The 22,206-nt window shown below is 43.2% G+C and overlaps 1 protein-coding gene across 2 annotated transcripts in view; it reads left to right on the top strand.

Moving 5' to 3' along the window:
• Positions 1–745: 745 nt before the first annotated feature.
• The window catches only part of LOC308301403 (transcription factor IIIB 90 kDa subunit-like), a gene marked incomplete at its 5' end in the record, with an annotated part of 93,033 nt that continues 71,572 nt past the window's right edge, over positions 746–22,206 (top strand). For both annotated transcript variants that reach the window (XM_080745383.1, XM_080745382.1), the window contains 2 exons: positions 746–929; positions 18,602–18,682. In XM_080745383.1, coding sequence (XP_080601509.1) covers positions 746–929; positions 18,602–18,682 — 265 coding nt within the window. The remainder of the gene's footprint in view (positions 930–18,601; positions 18,683–22,206) is intronic.

Raw genomic sequence — 22,206 nt, 5'->3', positions numbered from 1 at the left:
ATTCAAACCCTGAGTCTCATGCTCTAGTGCTGCATTTTCTACCCCTGAGCTAACAGAGCCTGCCTCATCAGTCCTCACTTGCTATGGAGAGAAATTTTATGTAGAAGTTCAGGCAGTACCACTTGTCAACCAGTAGGTGTCACACCAGACCACTGAATCTAATCTAATGTAAACATCTCAACAGAAGAAAGAGGCAGACCAAATCCACCACACAGTTGATAATTTGTCTGATGTTAAGTGACATTTCTTTGTTAAATAGCTTATGGATTTTTAAGGACTTTTTAATTCTTCTAAAATGACAAATTAAACATTGGCCAAATTGTCAAATATTAGTGGCAGAAATTGTGAAAATAGATCTACATGCTCACGCCGCCTCCCGGTGCGAGGCGTTGTGAGCATGTAGATCTGCTATTTTCACAATAGAACCATGTTATACAAAATGTACTGCCTCATCTCTTAGTGCTCGTCAGGGTCCCCAATTCAAATAGGATTATTTTGGGGGTCACAATCTGAAAAGGTTGAGAAGGTTAGCTGATTTTAAGTCATATTTCTTTGTTAAATAGCTCTATATTCTTATAGCACTCATTGCTATAGTGTGTTGGTTCGGTAAAAAGAGTCTCCATGTCTCTCCAGCTTGTCTAGAAAACAGAAAATGCCTTTCCTGTTCGGGATACCAATTTTCATCCAATCAGGAGTGAGCCCTAACTAAGTATTGTGTCCCAACAGACTCAGGAGTAAAGCAACCATGACGTCTCGGTTGTGTAAGAACTGCGGCTGCTCGGACATCGACTTGGACCAGGCCCGGGGCAACGCGGTGTGCACCAGCTGTGGCTCGGTGCTGGAGGACAACATCATCGTCTCAGAGGTGCAGTTCGTGGAGGGAAGTGGAGGGATCTCGTCCGCCGTGGGCCAGTTCGTCTCTGCAGATGGTGAGCACCACACTAAACCCATTAACACTCTCACTGCCCAAAAGAGAGCTTGTAGATCTGCTATTTGTTGAAAAATCGTGAACATTTGTGCAAGTCTTTGAATATATATTTTTTAAAGATTTGTTTAGGGGCTTTTATTGGATAGGACAGTAGACTGACAGGAAATGGGGGGAGAGATGACATGCGGCAAAGGTCGTCCGGATCGGGACTCGAACCAGCAACGCCGCCAGGCATCCATGCCATGTGGCAATGCCTAAGTGGTATGCGCCTGGACCAGTAGGCCAGCAGGTGCCCCGTCTTTGAATATTTTTGACCCGAATCTATAAATTTCTTCTAAATCATTCTTCTAAGTCAGCAGTTTTCAAAATCTTGACATGTATTTGGCCACGGACCCCCCCCCCCCCCATCTCAAAATGTGTTGTTCGAGGGACCACTCAGAAGCAAATATTTGAGTTACAAATACAAATAGCTGATCTACAAGCTCGCAGTGCGGCATTCGGTGCCGTGCTGTGAGCTTGTAGATCTATTTTTCAATAGTTAAAGCATTAACAAATTCTATGCCTAAATGGGTTAGTAAGTTTCATTGGTTCAATATGTATAACACCCTCCACCCTAAACACACTTCACTTTCAAATCGTTCAAAATAAATAGTGTTAAATTGCAGATCTGGAAACTCACAGGAAGTTGCATCGTGACTCATTGTGTGCTTGTATATCGGCCATGTATGATACCGTTTATGATAAAGTAGGACATTACATTACAAGAAAAACAACTCATATGCAGATAATTTATTTGTTCAAGTTTCACTCTTGCATGGTTACCTTGCATGGTTCATAGTTAAAAAGCATTATTGGCAATGAATGAATGAACAACAGTTTACTTGAATGACAGCAACGATGACGTCATATTACTTCTCATTAAGCCACTGTGACGACTGGCTCCAAATGGCCGTGCTGTTCTGCTGGGGGCCCTGTAGTCTGTTTTTCTGCGGGCCCTGTAGTATGGTGTGCTGGGGGCCCTGTGGTCTGTTCTGATGGGGGTCCCGTGGTCTGTTCTAATGGGGGCCCCAGAGTCAGTTGTGCTGGGGACCCCGTAGTCTGTTGTGCTGGGGACCCTGTAGTCTGTTCTGCTGGGGACCGCATAGTCTTTTCCGATTGAGAACTCATAGTCTGTTGTAATGGGGGTCCCATAATCTGTTGTACTAGCGGTCCCATAATCTATTGTGCTGGGGGTCCCATAATCTATTGTGCTGGGGGGCCCATAATATGTTGTGCTGGGGGTCCCATATTCTGTCTTGCTGGGGGCCCCATAATATGTCGTGCTGGGGGCCCCATAATCTGTCAGGCTGGGGGTCCCATAGTGCTCCTGGGAACAGTTCTCATGCACCTGTAAGAAAACACATATCAATGTTTTACCTCATTGTCCGAGAGGTCTTTTAGATCATGTTACAACCGATAGATGGGGCTGATGCTCATGGGGAAAACAAAATGAAACACAAGGACAAACTGAAAACGATCAGATTAAAATGTTTTTTATTAAACAATACGGAAGATACGGGTAATTCTGCTTGAGCGGCCCATATTCTGACACCCATGAGGACTTTATTTTATATTTTGACATCCGTGAGCCTCCAGTGAGCACCTTATTTTCCAAATCTGAACGTTTGTGTAGAGACGGCCGTCGCAAATTGGCTAAACTGCTCCAAACCAGGTTGAGGTGTGTGTGTGTGTGTGTGTGTGTGTGTGTGTGTGTGTGTGTGTGTGTGTGTGTGTGTGTGTGTGTGTGTGTGTGTGTGTGTGTGTGTGTGTGTGTGTGTGTGTACCTCTCTTCTACACTCTAAATGTAATTTTGAACAATCTGGCACTGGCAGTATAAACTGTATTGTAAACCATAAATCAGGTTAGATTTAGTTGGCATCATGGTTGGTTTGTTAGTAATAAAGGTTAGGGTTGTTAGTAGTAATATGGATATTAATAATGAGGATAGTTAGTGATAAGGTTAGGGTTGTGTGTAATAAGGATGTTAGTAATGGGATGGTTACTAATATGTTAGGATTGTTAGTAATAAAGATATTAGTAATGATGGTTAGTAATAGGGTTAATCAATTATACGGATAGTGTAAATAATGAGGATGTTAAGCATGCTCATCTATATACTATAATTTTGCGAATGTCTGTCTGTCTGAGTGTCTGTCTGAGTGAGTGTCTGAGTGAGTGTCTGTCACAGCGTTTCTCCTCAGTGGCTGGAGCAATTGATCTGAAATCGCATCACCATTAGCATATGAACACACCTGACATAACTGTGAAGCCCGTTTGTCACTTTCACAAATCGTATGCTGTATATTAGCATTTTTATGGTGTATCTACTATCTATTCTGCATCTAGCATGAGGCACATCTATTCTGCATCTAGCTTGAGGCAAAATGTTTAACCAGCTCTGTGTGTGTGTGTGTGTGTGTGTGTGTGTGTGTGTGTGTGTGTGTGTGTGTGTGTGTGTGTGTGTGTGCAGGCAGGCGGGTGTGTGTGCAGGCGGGTGGGCGGGCGGGCGGGCTGGGGAACATTTATGTATTATGAACGAAGCGGGTTTCTTACATTGATGCTCCTACATCATGCAAGCACCAGTTAAAGTTACTTTCCATCCCTCATATACTGTGTGCACAGTGCACATCCCATAACCCACACACTGCACATCATTTTGGAGCTCATATCTTTGAACGGGTAAGAGCTAGTTACTAATAAGGTTGGTTAGTGATAAGTTTGGCTAGTAATAAGGACTGACCGTATTGCCTGGACACTTCCGCACAGGGACCTTAATGGCAGCGTCTAAAGAAAAGACAGTGTAAACAATGTGGGTGCTTCTTCCACTAATGGCTGTAGAATCTACACTGTGATTCTCTTGCAAATACATGGACATTATATGGACAAACCCACACCTTGACATGAACACAGAGATTACACACATTTATCAACAGACCAAAAGTAGCTACAGTATATGGAATGGAATTAGTAAAAAAAAGTAAGTAGACCCCTTTTTTTTATTTTCCCTCTTAAAATTGCTAAATACAAGGCAAAATACTTAGTTTCCATACAATGGATTATTTGCATTGCAAAACGATTCGACACCGATTATCTACATTGTAAAACGGTACGATACAAAAGGGTACAATATTTTGCTTTTGCATATCAATATAGTAGATCATTGCAAATTAAAATTGTTTTTTCGATTCAGTTACTATATCGTTACACCCCTACTGTAGATACATGAAGCAGTGCATGATGGGAGGAGCTTTTACCTGCTGTGTTCTGCTTGAATGTGATTGAACCGAAGCCTGGCATCTCAAAAGATAACCTGCTACTGACCACACTCAGAGGGTAGAAGCATCTCACCGTCACCCTGAGGGGTGACAATAAGAATAATAATTACACACACACACACACACACACACACACACACACACACACACACACACACACACACACACACACACACACACACACACACACACACACACACACACACACACACACACACACACACACACACACACACACACACACCTTTATAATACATAATATTGTTTGGGGGTGTGTGTGTGTACAGTATGTGTGTGTAAGTAAAACTATGCCTAACCCTAACCTCAGTAAAACTATGCCTAAACCTAACCCAAACCCTAACCTCAGTAAAACTATGCCTAAACCTAACCCAAACCCTAACCTCAGTAAAACTATGCCTAAACCTAGCCCTAAAGAAATGTCAGAGCGGCGCCTCAACCTCAGTAGCGTCCTCAGTAAGAGCACATGGCTAGAATTCCCAACCTAGTAGTCTCGAATCCCAGCGTGAGGAGGACTTTTTTTTTCTTCCTCTGAATGTGCGTTGGCGCATGCGCATTGCAATGACAAGACCAAGGCTGATATCGGGTCTCCCAGCTGGATCCAGTAGTCAGACTACTGAGCCTTGGCTAAGGCATGACAACAGTGATAACAGACCCATCCCAAGGGATGATAACGCATGTATCAGGTGGCTGACTCCACTTGTGTGCGTGTCTTCCACGCACAGCCCCACCCCCCCGGGATTTATGACTTCCCGTACGCCTGTCCTGAAAAGTAAGAGTAACATACAAGGATTCCAGCGCATGGCGTTAATGTTTGCCGTACTTAAATGTGGCGTCTCTGGAGATGAGTGTAGTTCCGTCAGCGACAAGCTCTCTGTCGTAGACAATTTGGTTCTGGTAAACCACGTAGGTCGGTCCCACCTGCCACACACACACACACACACACACACACACACACACACACACACACACACACACACACACACACACACACACACACACACACACACACACACACACACACACACACACACACACACACACACACACACACACACACACACACACACACACACACACACACACACACAGTTTTGTATTACTATATTTGTGAGGACATTTCTTTTGTTAAGTAGGTTGTTATGCATGATTATGAACATTTCTGTATTATGAAGCGTTATAAGGGCATTATAATGTATTAGATTTGCGATGTTAATGCAATATACAGACCCAACATTAATATACAGTAACATTTTAGCATTCCTTCTCTCAAAAAACACTTTTTAGTCAGGAACACTCACGTCAAAGTAGATTTAACCATTTACTGCAACAAATGGAATACAAGCTCACAACGCGTCAAGATCAGGTATTTGTTGGCAAAGAGATTTGGTAGTGTGAAGAAAAAATATATATACTGTATCAAGTACGTTATTTCCAGGTCCGTTTTACCATTATAGAGGGTTTAAATGGTACCGGATATGCAGCTCGGCAAATAAAAGGCAAATTGATCTCAGTGCATGACGGAGGACGATAAATTAAATCTCCACGATACAATTATCTTGAGTGTTTTTATCATCCCATCCCTAACCATGACACTACAGTTTAACAGATCTGCTATTTTTGAAAAATCTTAAAAATTGGAATTTTTACTCGATTCTATAAGTGTCTTTTGAATCCTTCTAAGGTTTTTTGGAAAAACCTATGTTTCTATGTCAGCAATCTGGCTAGCCATCGTCAAAGAAAAGGTCCTTTTCACTTAACTGGAGCTCAGTTAGTCTGTTCTTGAGGGACTACTATGTCAGTGGTTCTCAAACCTTTTCATGTCAAGGACCCCCAAAATGATATGTATTTGGCCATGGACCCCCATCTCAAAATATTTAGTTCCAGGGACCACCCAGAAGCAAAATTTGAGTTACAAATGTTACATAAATGTTACATGTTAAAAAATACATATATTCAAAGATTTGCACACATTTTCACAACATTTTCAAAAATAGCAGATCTACAAGCTCGCAGCGCGGCACTCTGTGCCGCGCTGTGAGCTTGTATATCAGCAATTTCTCACTGGTTAAAGCATTCAATAATTCTAGGCCTAAATGGGTTTTAAACATCTCACCATGGCCGTGGTACCACAGGAGTCCAGCGGGAAGCTGTACAGGGCTCGGTTGTGGTCGGAGCGTTGGGGTCGACAGCTCCTGTCCAGCAGGCTGGTCCTGTGGGGTCGGACGACGGGCCAGGCACCGGTGGGATTGGTCACCACTGTCATGACCCCGTCGGTAGAGCACACTGCAAACACGTCGTCATACGTCACTATGGCAACCAACACCGTTGTGGATTCTGTGCGGGTGTGCTCCCCGACACAAGGATCTTTAATGAAACTAATCTATTTTAACTAAATAGATTTTGGGGGGTCCCTGTACATAATATTTTGAGATGGGGGTCGGCGGCCAAATACATACAATTCTAGGAGTCCTTGACATGAAAAAAGTTTGAGAACCACTGACATAGAAACATGTGTTTTTCAAAAAAACCTTGGAAGGATTTAGAAGACATTTATAGAATCGCGTCAAAATATTCCAAGACTCTCACGATAAAAAAAGCAGATCCACAAGCATTATTTTATACCATTTTTCAATAGCATAACATAATGGTTAAAGCAATAATGCCTAATAATAATGCGTTTCCCATCTAAATGAGTTGTCAACCCTGGACGTTCTCCAGGGACATGCTGGGCCCCTGATTCAGCCCGGGAAAAAGAGTTGGAGAGGCCCTGATTGCACGCTATAGAGAGAGATCTCTCTCTATAGCGCTGCTGCTACTCAAAGATTTGCCATTTCAGATCATGACAAGTGACAAACTAGTGGGCCAATTACATGAGTTATAGTTCGTCGTTGGGTGGAAACCTTGTATGTCCAAAACGGTTTGTTTTGTATTTATCATTTTAAAAATGATTTAAACTTGTATTTATCATTTTAAAAATGAAAAAAGTGAAAACACAAAACTGTTTTCACTACTTTTGTGCGACGGCCTTGTATGATGAAGCAGGGCTTTGCTTCGCGAAAAAAAAATTACAAATTTGAAACTTGGAGATACAAGGTTTCTGTTCGACAGTGACGATTTACTTTGTTGGCCGCCCAGCCACCCAAAATGGAACGAAGGCCGACATTTTATTTTTAATTTTTTCCTAATTGCCGGCCTGGACCAGCCAGGAATGAACCGGCCGTTCGGGAGTTGTCCCGCTTTTCCCAATGGCCAGCACGTCCCTGACGTTCTCACCTACAAGCTCCTTTGTTTTAAATAGACAGCGCTTCGATATGACCTCGTGCACGTCCAGAGTCTTGGAGTCTCTCACGACTATCTGGAACGTTGCAGTGAAATTATCCAGGTTGATATCCTGAAGAGAGACAAACACACCTACAGTATCACACATTATTATTATGTAAATTAAACATTTGTATATGGCAGGGGTCTTCAACGTTTTCAGGCCAAGGACCCCTTAGTTGAGAGAGAGATGCCCCTCAACCTTCTCATAGATTCCATATAGTTTCATCGTTTGACATGACGATCATCAGTGTATTTTAGATTCAATTTGTGTTTTTGTATGTTTAACCACTTGAACTGTCAATACTTAATAAACTTGACCTTTCACTCTGTACTTAGTCTGCTCTTTTCCCCCTCGACACCAAACCTCTTTGCCGAAAATAGCAGATCTACAAGCTCGTTGTGAGCTTGTAGATCTGCTATTTTTGGCTTAAGTTGTCAGAATATGAACGCTAGGGTTCAAGTGGTTAAAATAAATAAAACATATATATAATTAAGTTTTTATCACACAAAAATAGATTTGGAGGACCCCCTGTAGTAACTCTGAGGACCCCATAGGGGTCCCGAACGCCCTGTTGAAGACAGAGAGAGAGAGTTAAGAGTACTGGTTCAACAAGCTATATAAACTGTATGAACAGTTTAAATGAGACCATGTTGTGTTCTTACTTGATATGTGTAGCCAATGGTGTTCACAGGGACGTGAAGGGTGACGCCGGTACTGTCCTCGTGGCGCTCGTAGCCTCTCTCATTGGCCAGCTGCGCTGTGATTGGCTCGTGGCCGACTCCCACTTCCCACAGTCTGGGCAGGTCGGGCTGTTTGTTCACGCTGAACGTGATGCCCGAGTCGGTGCACTCTGCCCACACCGACGGAGGGTCTGACATGAAACGAGGACAATAATGGTTAATTTTGTTTTATCGTGATCAAAAATCTGCTCACGATAATCGTATCGTGGAGATTTTAATTTATCATGAAATTGTCCTCTCGCCAATAGGACTAATTCACGTTTGTTGAGCTTCAAATTCAGTACCGCGTAAACCCTCTATACTTGATGAAACTGACCTTTAAAGAGGACATTTGATGCGCTCATTTCACTCTGCACAAATCTATTAGATAAAACTAGCCTATCTACTGTACAAGCTCACAATGTGTTGCGTTGCTATATTTGTTTTTGAATATTATTTAAAAAAATATAAATGATTTTTTATATAAAAAATAAATCATTCAACATGTTCTGGTAGGAAACAATCAAATGGATAGCGACCTGTGGCCCATAAAACTCGGTGTGTGTGTGTGTGTGTGTGTGTGTGTGTGTGTGTGTGTGTGTGTGTGTGTGTGTGTGTGTGTGTGTGTGTGTGTGTGTGTGTGTGTGTGTGTGTGTGTGTCACTCACATGCATTGTGCAGCATGTCTTGAACAAACACATGGTGGGTGTAGGAGTGCTCCTGCTGTGTGATGATGGTCAGGGTGTAAATCACGTCCATGTAGAACTCCACACGTCCATCGCCGATGTACTGAAACCACACACACACACACACACACACACTTCAAAAAAGATTTTCTGAAAAACATGTTGCTATGTGGTGCGCATACTTTTGTCAAGGATCCCCAAAATGATATGTAGGCCTATTTGGCCGCGAACCCCATCTCAAAATATTGTGTTCCAGCGACCCCCCAGAAGCAAAGAAAATAAATGTATAATGTAAAAAAAAAGAAGAAAAAAAAAATACATTGATTGTAGATCAGCCATTTTCAAAAGATCTTTTTTATTATTATTATTTTATATATTTTTTTTCTCAAGATATACCTTGTGAAACGATAATGAGTACTTTTACTTAGTACATTTTGATTATCGTGTGTCTACGTTGCAGTATTGATACTTTCATCTAACTACATTCCTATATCCAATCTATCAGATACTGTGGACACCCCTGTGCACAACCCCCTCCGTCCGGGGCACAGGACTAGTTTAAGTAAAAAGAAACATAGTACTCCCACTGAATCTCACCGTCCTGTGGACCAGCGGGTGGTTAAAGGCGACGGTCAGTGTGGCTTCCTGGCTGCCGTCGGCCTGAGCCACCCTGACCGCCATGAGTCTGTCCGTCTCCCCCCTGGACAGCGTGTGGCCGTTGATGTCCAGGCGACGCACGGCCACGTCGTGAGGAATGTTCCCCAGGAGCACCGTGAACTTGTGCTCCTCTGGTACAGTCTCTGAAGTACAACACAAATAGCACAAACTCAAAAACCAATGGTGGGAAAGGTATTCAAATGTCTTACTTAAGTAAAAGGTATCAATACTGTGATGTAGAAATACAAGTGAAAGTACAAGTATTGGTATCAAAATGTACATGTGTTACCATCTTGAACCATTAATCATATCAACAATCTTTCATATAACTGCCCCGACTTCTAACTTTTGGCCTGAACTTCCACCTTTGACGGCATCAAAATGTGACACTGCTCCAATTATTTGGTGCCATTTGTGGCGAGACTTCTGTTTGCGCTTTGTAGTCGTCGGGTCCACTCAGGTTGTATTGGACCCACCATTTCACTGTCAGAGCCCGAGACCCGAGGCAAACTATACCGATTCCGATCCGGACCCGGAGTTTCTTATTGAGAATGGATCTGAGACCGAGCAGGGCTAGGCCAGGTCAGACGCTCGGGTATTCGGGGGATGTGCTTATACCCGACGACCTCTAGTAATCAATTCGTTGGACTTACGGTCGGTGGTGATTGGCTGCCGGCTGCGTAGCGGCGTGTCAATCACCCTCATGAGGCGGTGTCGGGTTTCCACGGCAACGCCGTCTTCGTAGAGCAGAGAGAAGACGTGTTCGTAGAAGAGGAAGATGACGTACATCTCCCTGTATTCACCGTCCACCACCTTGCTCTGCATGTGGAACATGAAGAATGCATTTCATTGTATTTTATTAATACAACAACCCTCCGATTGGTATGCATTAGGCCACGGACCCCCCCCCCCCCCCACCACACACACACACACACACACACAAACACAAATGGAACCAAATGGACCTATAACACTCTCAGAGTTACTGACCCCTAAGGGTCCATTTGGTTCCTTACTATACTAGTTTAATATGTACTGTAAGTAAGACAGCTAAGAGGGAAACTTTGTAGGAAAAAGCTACAGTGGGACACTAGAGAGAGACAGTGTAGCCTAGCTGAGCTAGACATCCCAGCCATGTTAAAACACGCAGTTACTAGTTAGCTGCATTGTATATAGGCTGGCCCCAGGCTAGAGACAGTGTAGGAGAGAGGGACAGTAGGACAGCAGAGAAAAAGACAGTAGGACAGCAGAAAAAAAGACAGTAGGACAACAGAGCGAGACCAGAATCGTTTGTGAGATTTGACTCCATGACAGCCTTTTTGGTTTTGTTTAGTTTTTTACTAGACACAATTCAGCTTGAGATCATTCTGCGTAATGCGTTTACCTAATGAAGCTATGGACCATTACTATATTCACAATAATAATGTAGATCTACTATTTTTGGCAAATAGATTTGTGTAGAGTGAAATAAGAGCTCACAAAATGAGCTCTTTACAAGTCTGTTTTACCAAGTATCGAGAGGTTTGAGTGGTACTGAATTTGCAGCTCAACAAAATCACAAAAAACGATAACAATTATCCTAAATAATTGCCTATAGGGGGGCCTGCTGGCCTAGCAGTCCAGGCCCATACCATATAGTTTCTGACTCTCTGATGCCTTGCAGCATGTCACGGGTTAGAATCCCGATCCCAACGACCATTGCTGCGTGTCACTCCCCATCTCCATCCCCATTTCCTGTCAGTCTATAAAAGCCCCAAAACAAAAATGATATATATATATAATTGTCCGTAAAGTCTTACCCTCCGGTGGCCACCCTCGGCGCCGAACGGCACTCGGACCCGTACCAGCGGGCCGTGGCGTTCCAAGGCGTAGCCTCGGGCACGGGCCGTGTCGGGGTACATTAGCCGTCCCTCCACCCCGACACCCACAGTGTCGCTGCGGAACGCCGCGCCGCTCCCCACCAGAGGACTCATGACATTGGGCGTGTCCCACAGCACCGACACGCCGTCAAATGACCCCGGGTCTGCAACCCACAAGACAACCGCTGTCACCATTAGGGATGGGATGATATGAAAATGTCATGTCACGATTATTGTAAGAAATTGCGATTTACGACATTTTCACATAATCTAAATATCCTCAACATCCACTATCCTGGGGCGGAACATGTGCCAAAAAATAGCAGACAAAGTTTGAGTACCACTGATATAGCAACATTATGTAGACATTTGTAGACATCTGTAGCCTACAATAGCCTAAAATATTTGACATAATTCTTCTCTTCCGGGGGTCCCTGACACGAAAACCTTTCACAGGGTTGTCCCCAGGCAAATACATATCCATTTGGGGTCCCTTGACATGAAAAAGTTTGACACGGAATTAACCCATTAAGCCGATTCTAAACATCTCTTCTAAAATCTAACAGTTTTCTTTAAAAAAAATCTGTTTCTGTATCAGTGGTGCTCAAAAAACATTTGCCAACCCCCCAAATGATGTGTATTTGGTTGGGACCCCCATCTCAAAATATTCTGTTCCAGGGACCCCCAGAATTAAAGATTTAAGTTAAACATTTTCACTCTAAATTTTGGTCTTGGAATATCTATTCTGCATCTAGCTTAGGGCCTCAGACCTGTTGGCAAACGCCAGGTCGTGTATTTTCTTTTATGACAGACAGACATCCTGAGTGTACAGGCTAGACACGTCGAATATCATACCGAGTCGACAGACAGACAGACATACATACTGAGTGTACAGGCCATAGACTTGTTGATCATCATACTGAGTGGACAGACAGACATACATACTGAGTGTACAGGCCATAGACACGTCGATCATCACTACAGTCAGTTTGTGTCTGAAGAACACTGTTCCATGAAGCACCTCCACGGGAATGCCATCCACCTGAACACACACACACACACACACACACACACACACACACACACACACACACACACACACACACACACGCGCGTACAAATAGGAATTCCTTGGGTACCATTAATACAAGGATGGCAACCCCCATACGAGGGCAAAAAAGCGCAATTTTTGCTCTGATAGAAACCAATGAGTCACCTGACGGTTCCCACCGTCCATAATGTTTACAGTCTATGGTTGTACCCACCATGCTGATCTGTGCGTGAGGCTGCCTGTAGGGAGCTCTCAGCAGAACTCTGTTGAAGCCGGCGCTCAGCGTGTATCCCAGGCCGTCTGCTTCGCTCAGTGACATCACCACAGCTTCACCGTCCTCCTCCTCACGGGCAAACAGCAGCTGCCAGGCCGACTGTGCTCTCCTCTGAGCCTGTACGCAACATTTCACTTTCATTACTGTGCATTACCTTTTCGTTCATTTTGCATGTATTGTTTTAATGTTATTTTTATTTGACGTGAAATCAACCTTTATTCATTCACATGTAAATATATATAACAAATGTCATCTCTGTATGTGTTTACCCCTTCCTATACAAACCCATTCTAACTTCAAACTCATCATCAAATATATATTACCATAGAGTAAGTGTTCCGCCACATCTCCTTGGTGCTTCCCTGTTCAGGTCCACAGAGTGTCTCTCTGCTCACACTCACCTATTAGACATCAAGCAGTACATGCCATCATACCAGCCAAATAACAAAATAACATCTGTGAACGTCTTAGGCACTCCATGTGTTAATGGCTTAAATACTAGGTATTTTGACATGCATGTCACCGTTAGCAGGTCATCTATGAGAGAATAGGCGAGGTGTCATCACCTCCATGAAGGTCTCGTCACAGAGCAGTTCTCTGTGAGCCCAGGGCGCGGTCACATTGCAGCTCTGGCTCACTCTGTGGCTGGACCACACGCCTGCCCCATCCATCCCCATGATCTGTAGATCGAATGTAAACACCTCATCGTTCTGCAGGGAATGAAACACACTGATGTCAGCAAGCGTGTATATCAGACAGACCGACATTCGGTTGTTTATTAGTAGGATAGTACATCCTTGGCACAACATATCTGTTAGATGGGTGTTCCAGTGCCGAATGCATTCTAATTTGCGGGTCCTTGATATGAGGACGGGTGGGAGCACCTCTGAGGTAGAGTAGAGGTACAGTAGTGCGTACCAGGTTGTAGGTGTAGCAGCGGACATACAGTCGGCGTGTACCTGGTTGTAGGTGTAAAGTAGACATAAGTCAGGGGTTGACCAGTGATGTTACTAGGTTTTCAATGTAATGGGTCCTGGGACCCACAGGTGGTCATTCAAATGGGTCCCAGAAAAGTTTTATGAGTCCTCAATACATTGTTTTTGAGGGCTGTGAGCTTGTAGATCGGCTATTTTCAAAATGCTTGCCTATTTCTTATATTTATTTTACAATTTGGCTAATGTTTGAACCTAGAACTACTAAAACTACTAAAACATGTGCCCCTAATGAATTCGGGGGCGCAAAATGGCGTCGGACTTCGGTGGAATCAAAACATTGAAGTTTCTATTGCCTGTTTAAGACTTTCTATGTGGATTTTATTTGTGTTAATGTAGGGTAAAGTAGGATGCTTTCACCCATGAACAATGGTGGTGTCTGTGGAATTTTAAAATGTTTTTCTTTTACCGCGACCCGGTAAATTATTTTAACATGGACTCCAATGGAGGCGCATCCCCGGAACCCCAGGACCATGACATGAATGAGTCCCTGGGCGACTTGAATGAGTTTTTGATGCGGGATGCGCACGTAATGACATCACTGGTTGACACTCAGAGGCCCTTGCCCGTTGGGCAAGTACAGGTCATGTTCTACTTGCCCAAAGGTCATGCCCACTTGCCCGAAAAAAGTAAATTGTCCATTATAAAATGATAGGTAAGATTTGAATTGCCGCTCAATGGGGCTGTGCGATAAAACATGTCATACTGTACCACAATCCAAATCCAAATACCTACATAGCAGCTATGATTGAATATTTCTATGGTTTCACACTTGTTATTTGATTTTTTTGTGTTTAGACAGTTATCTTGTGTTGTGTTTATAGACGGTTGTGTCCCCTCTCAAATGAGCACTTGCCTGGTCGGGCAACCTGAAAGCAAACTCCACCTGCCCTAAAGTTTTATTTACCTGCCGGGGGCAGGTGGGAAAGCTTTAGTGTCAATGCCTGTAAGTATTCCAATAGATAATGTTTAGAATCAATGATTTGTATTTGTAGCTGTATAACCATATTCTGTGGCCAATTAGCCACAGTGGTGAAGCACCTAATGGTTGTAGGTGTAGGGAGTGGGAGGCGCGCTCGATATGGGTTCAGACCCCGGTGGTCGTGGACAAAACTCAGTGCCTATGGGTGTAGCAATAGAAATACAGTAGGTGTGTACCTGGTTGTAGGTGTAGCTGTAGACATACAGTAGGTGTGTACCTGGTTGTAGGTGTAGCTGTAGACATACAGTAGGTGTGTACCCGGTTGTAGGTGTAGCAGAAGACATACATTAGGTGTGCACCTGGTTGTAGGTGTAGCAGGAGACATACAGTAGGTGTGTACCTGGTTGTAGGTGTAGCAGGAGAAGAAGGACGCCCTCATGGTGTAGAAACCATCCATGCTGAAGGAGCTGAGGGTGTAGCCACACTGAGATGCCTGCTGATCGGACAGGGGGTGAACCCCTTGACCGTCTGGATGGGAACACATTCTGATTTTAGGGAGATTCATACTGCTCCAAACACAGGGGTCTTCAATGCTTTTCAGGGACCCCTTAGCTGGGAGAGATGAAGCAGGGTTCCTCACTACATACTGTATAAAACTTTGACATTGTGTTGAGATTTCAGAGATTTCAATAGATTGCTTCATAGACTAGGTTGATAGCACTATCACCGGTGTTGTGTAAATTATGTTTTTTTTTTTTTACACATTATCTTTTCTGTTGGACTCATGTTCTTAGGATATATTCGCAGAATGTTTGCCTACATTGAAAGGTTCATATAATTAAAAAAAACAAACTTAAGTGGTTTGTTGAATCTAAAACAGGGGTCTTCAACAGGGGGTCCTCACAGTTACTTCAGTGGGGCCGCCCAAAGCATTCCTATATTCTGAGGAAAACTTAAGCGAAAATAGCAGATGTTTAAGGAGAGCTGATCTACAAACCTACGGCCTCGTAGCGAGGCGGCCCACCAGGCGACAGCACGTGAACCCACAGGTAGCGATCCCTGCATTCCGATTGGACGACGACCTGAAGGGGACCTGTGGATGCGGTGGGAGGGACTCTGTAAAGCAGTGGTTTTAAATGTTCTTGCACCCCTGTAAATAACTTTTTCATCCACGGCACCCCCGAGTTAAGCCCTTTGCACACAGGACAGTTGCGTTTTTTTTCGTTTGCGGCATGAATAAAACGCATTGGATTTGGTGTGCAAGGCTGTGCGGAATCGGCGCTGCGGATCCAAAAAGGAGTCATAAAAGGAGTGATGAGTGGTTTCGATCGAGAAAAAAATGCACGGCGGCAGCCACTCGTCGCACGGCTAATTCGGAGCCGGTGTGCATGAGGTCATAGAGAATCATTGTTTTCTTTTCAAAAAATTAGTTTACATTGTCCGTTTTATCCGTGCGGTTAAACGCGCCTGTGTGCAAAGGGCTTTACACTGTTAATTTTTAATCTTATATCATATTACGCAACATAAATATGCACATCTTTCCACATGAGATATGGTATGCCATGTCACAAAGAAATATCCATTTCCATCAGAACTGACTGAAAATACTGCAACTTTATATTTGAACCACTTGAACCCCTGCATCCCTATTTTTTGGGGGAAAGTTCACCGAAAATAGCCCACAACACGTTGCGAGCTTGTCGATCGGCTATTTTCGGTGAAGAGAGTTGGCCATAGATCATGGATAAAGAACTCATCAAGTACAGTGCAAATCAGGTCATAGTCAAGTGATATTGATGTTGACTGGCATCACGGCACCCTAGGGTGCCACGGCAAGGCACCCATTTTGGGAAACCCTGCTCTGAAGCATTAGTTCTCAAAGTGTTGGGGAGGGGGTTCCAGGGGATCCTCAACAAAAGTGGTCAACATGGCATGACAATCATTTTAACAACATCAGAGCAACAAGCAGATCTACAATCTCACAGCGCGCCACTTGGTGCCACTCTGCGAGCTTGTATATCTGCCATTTCTGAAAATATTTGAGAACATAAATCTTCTCTTCCGGGGGTCCCTGACACGAAACCTTTTCATAGGGTTGTCGCCAGGCCAATACATGTCAATTTGGGGTCCCTTCACATGAAAAGGTTTGATATTTGAGTCAATTAACATTAACACATTAAGAATCAAATCCTAGATCAGTGACTTTGCAATCAACCAATAGTAAGGAGTACAAGGCTCCTGAAAATATCCGTGACACATTTACGATCCTTCCATTGTGGACAGCTGGGCAATGATGATATTAGAGCAACAACAACAACAACAAAAATGAAACAACAACCAATCTTACCTGTGTGTGTTTGTGTGTTTGGTTGTCCAGCAGACAGGGTCCACAGGCTGCAAAAAAAAACATGTTTTAAATCCACTGCTTCCTTGCTCAAATAAGGGACAGGTCATTTACTGGAAGACTATGATATAGTGTGAACTATATTCACACTATATCATAGCCCAAATTGCAACACTAGATTTGGGGCTGTAGCTTGAATTATCCTCTTTCTATCTGCAAAGTATCATTTTCATAAAAACCCACTGTAGACATGTTATGAGCTACTTTCTGAAAGTGCTCATGGTTGCGTTATTGAAGAAGAGCGCTTCCAAAGTTCAACAATTAGGGGGAAAAAAAACATGTCTGCTCGGATTTATTGACAGAAACTATCTCATAACATGTCTACGGTGGGTTTTTATGAAACAAACACTTTGCAGATAGAGAGAGGATGACTCAAGCTTTCCATACAGCTGCAATGTTGGTGAGTTTGACGTCATTTAATACAATCAGATAGATGGCAATAAACTGTTTGGATGCATCCCAATGGGAGGTATTACAACCCTAGATTCAAAAAGAAAAGAAAATAATCTAGTGTTGCAATTTGCAGCTAAATATATCAGTGGTTCCAGGGACAATTTACAATCTAGGTATTTTAGCAGAAGCTCTTAATCCAGAGTGGTTTACAGCATCCAAGGTAAACATTAAGTAATACAATAAAAATGCATAGAAATAGTCATCTAGGTCAGTGTTTCCCAAACTTTTTAGCCAGTGACCCAAAAGTGAGATTAGACATTCGGCAGGGGACCGAAACTAGTGAAAATAGCAGATCTACTACTTCTTAGACATTCTAATTTCCGGAATTTCTTTGATTTCTTTTGTTTATTACTGTACTTTTTACTATTTTTTATTTTATTTTAGTGTACTAGTTAATAATATTGCAAAACACACGTTAAGCACTTTAGCCCTATTTTACACAGAGACTATTTGAAAATGTCCAATCTACAAGCTAATGTTGTGAGCTTGCAAGGTTGCCAAGGCTATAGAAAAAGATCAGCCCAGGAAAGATCCACAGGTACACCCAGGGTTCCAACTGGGACCCTTACAGCTCTGTAACTCTGAGAGTGTACAAACAGAACCCAAGAAAGGGTCCATTGGGTACCATTTGTACAAATTTGTAGGACTTTAAGTAAAAAACGGCGCTGAACTCACCTGAGACAAACAACCAGAGATAAAGTCATTCTGAAACCGGCTCTAAACGTGGGAGCCTGGCTGACAGTCACAAAGCTCACCAGCTGTTCTGATTGCACCGGCTGACTGGTTGTCGTGGAAACCGACCAACCAGAGGTCTCCAAGGTGTGAGTGATTTGAGGGTGTGATGATAGCTCAGCACGTGCACGCGTGCGTGCGTGTGCGTGCGTGATTCAATATACTTGACTGTTGTTATTAAGTTCAATCGAGAGAAGAAAAAAAAAAGCTTCATTCAGTTGAAATGTTCCTCTTCTTTTTCTTGTCTCTGCATCTTTCTGTCTCTCAGGTCCAGCAAAGACTCCAGCTTTAGGAACTGGTTTCTACAGCAGCATCGGGAAAGAGTCACGAACTCAGACGTTACAGAACGGTACAAACACACACACACACACACACACACACACACCTGCGTGAATAGCACTACGTAATAGTTATCGCTGTAGTTGGCGTGATTGGAACCGGACAGGATTTCCTGTCCATCAACTTGAGATTTGAGATAGACTTACTATGAAAGACAAAACATCTCCTTGTCTCCAGTAGTTAGACTGTAATGAACACCCGTGACACCAAATTTCCATACTATTATATTCACTTATTTGGTGGACAGCTTGATCAACTGATTATTATTTTGTTTTAACAGTACTGGTTTGGCTCTATTACATCCATCCAGATGTTTGTGCCCATCACTCACTGTTCAGACTCTTTGCATCTCCTAAAGACATGTATTACATATTCTACACTGTGAGCAGGGTTCGAATCTTTGCAGGGTAACCCCATTGGATTTCAAGTCCAATGCCTTAGCCACTCGGCCATCACAGCTGTGCTTGTACAGTTAATGACGAGTCATTCTCGGAGAGACTTGAAACTGAAGGTAGCTACGACAATTATGTACCATCTGGAGCCCGAACTCTCTTCCTATACGGAAAAAGTTATTATTGATAAGAGAAGCATTAGCTTGATACACGGACTCAATTTGAACCAAAAATGCAAGAATCAGTACTTGAGACTTGACATAGACTTACAAAACCTCTCATTGTCTACCTTAGTTTCACTGTAATTACAGTGAGGGTGAGTGGTGCAATCAGGACATAGATGTACTCCTGTGTCCCATATTTTCCTTACTGTTATGTTTACTTACTCGGTGTACAGCTTGAATACCTGATTATTCATTTTTTTTAACGGTAGTCAGGGTTGCTTTCTTACATCCAATCCAGATGTTTGCACCCATCTTTCACAGTTCAGACTCTTTGCTTTTCCAAAGGACACATAGCACTCCCTCTACGCTGTGAGCAGGGTTCAAACCTGCGCGGGGAAACCCCATTGGATTTCGAGTCCAACGCCTTAACCACTCGGCCATCACAGCTGTTTTTGTCTCTGTTATTATACGTCATTCTCACAGAGACTTGAGTCTTAAGCTCAGGACAGACATATGTTGTGAAAATCATGAGTTATGATGTGCTGGCCACAGCATTAGCTTGATACACGGACTCAATTTGAACCAAAAATGCAAGAATCAGTACTTGAGACTTGACAGACTTACAAAACATCTCATTGTCTCCCTTAGTTACACTGTAATTACAGTGAGGGTGAGTGGTGCAATCAGGACATAGATGTACTCCTGTATCCCATATTTTCCTTACTGTTATGTTTACTTACTCGGTGTACAGCTTGAATACCTGATTATTCTTTTTTTTTACAGTAGTCAGGGTTGTTTTCTTACATCCAATCCAGATGTTTGCACCCATCTCTCACAGTTCAGACTCTTTGCTTTTCCAAAGGACACATAGCACTCCCTCTACGCTGTGAGCAGGGTTCGAACCTGCGCGGGGAAACCCCATTGGATTTCGAGTCCAACGCCTTAACCACTCGGCCATCACAGCTGTGCTAGTATAGGCAATGACGAGTCATCCTCGGAGAGACTGAAGGTAGCTACGACAATTATGTACCATCTGGAGTCCGAACTCTCTTCCTATGACCCATACGGAAAAGGTTATTATTGATAAGACTACAGTCATACTCCCAACGAGATGAGGTGATACCCCGCTCCTCCTCTCAGAAATCTGATGGAATTAATCAGTGACCTTTAACTCACTTACTGCCAATTAAAAATGCCCTCGAGTGGCATTAGTGCCAGCCCTCTCCATAGACTTCCATGTAATTTGTAGTGCACAGATCATGCACACCCATGCACAGATCATGCACCATGTTTGTGCAGGCTGTTCACAGCTTTCAAACAAAAAAAAAAGATTGGAAATCCGTTCAGGCATTCTTGAGATAATAGCCATTATGTTTTACATGTTATGTAAACAAAGATGGCTGCCCTGTATAAAGATGGGGTTGTATGGGGGTGGAACATGCAAAATCGCGATTGAAATCATGTTTACTAGATTTAATGGGGTCCAAAAAGATTTAAATTTTTTTTTTTTTTTTTTTTTTCTAAGTAAAAGTCGCCCAAAGTCGCTTGGCAGGGAAGCCCATAGTGAGAAAGTTGCTCTAAAAGTCGCCTGGCACTGTATGAGTGACCCTTCTTGACTTGAAAGCAAATGAAGACCAGCGGAATAAGGACTAGGTGTAAAATGCAAACATGAAGGCAGCCTGGCTACGCTGTGAGCAGGGTTCGAACCTGCGCGGGGAAACCCCATTGGATTTCAAGTCCAACACCTTAACCACTCGGTCATCACAGCTGTTTTATGTCATTGTTATTATACGTCATTCTCACAGAGACTTGAGTCTTAAGCTCAGGACAGACATATGTTGTGAAAATCATGAGTTATGATGTGCTGGCCACAGCATTAGCTTGATACACGGACTCAATTTGAACCAAAAATGCAAGAATCAGTACTTGAGACTTGAAAAACATCTCATTGTCTCCCTTAGTTACACTGTAATTACAGTGAGGGTGAGTGGTGCAATCAGGACATAGATGTACTCCTGTATCCCATATCTTCCTTACTGTTATGTTTACTTACTCGGTGTACAGCTTGAATACCTGATTATTCTTTTTTTTTTACGGTAGTCAGGGTTGCTTTCTTACATCCAATCCAGATGTTTGCACCCATCTTTCACAGTTCAGACTCTTTGCTTTTCCAATGGACACATAGCACTCCCTCTACGCTGTGAGCAGGGTTCGAACCTGCGCGGGGAAACCCCATTGGATTTCGAGTCCAACGCCTTAACCACTCGGCCATCACAGCTGTGCTAGTATAGGCAATGACGAGTCATCCTCGGAGAGACTGAAGGTAGCTACGACAATTATGTACCATCTGGAGTCCGAACTCTCTTCCTATGACCCATACGGAAAAGGTTATTATTGATAAGACTACAGTCATACTCCCAACGAGATGAGGTGATACCCCGCTCCTCCTCTCAGAAATCTGATTTAATTAATCAGTGACGTTTAAGACCCTTCTTGACTTGAAAGCAAATGAAGACCAGCGGAATAAGGACTAGGTGTAAAATGCAAACATGAAGGCAGCCTGGCTACGCTGTGAGCAGGGTTCGAACCTGCGTGGGGAAACCCGATTGGATTTCAAGTCCAACACCTTAACCACTCGGTCATCACAGCTGTTTTTGTCTCTGTTATTATATGTCATTCTCACAGAGACTTGAGTCTTAAGCTCAGGACAGACATATGTTGTGAAAATCATGAGTTATGATGTGCTGGCCACAGCATTAACTTGATACACGGACTCAATTTGAACCAAAAATGCAAGAATCAGTACTTGAGACTTGAAAAACATCTCATTGTCTCCCTTAGTTACACTGAGGGTGAGTGGTGCAATCAGGACATAGATGTACTCCTGTATCCCATATTTTCCTTACTGTTATGTTTACTTACTCGGTGTACAGCTTGAATACCTGATTATTCTTTTTTTTAACGGTAGTCAGGGTTGC

Source organism: Nannobrachium achirus (assembly GCF_963921795.1).
Source record: "Nannobrachium achirus genome assembly, chromosome: 16".
Lineage (NCBI taxonomy): Eukaryota > Metazoa > Chordata > Actinopteri > Myctophiformes > Myctophidae > Nannobrachium > Nannobrachium achirus.
The sequence above is the reverse complement of the archived record's forward strand: the minus strand, read 5'-3'. Positions and strand labels throughout refer to the sequence as shown.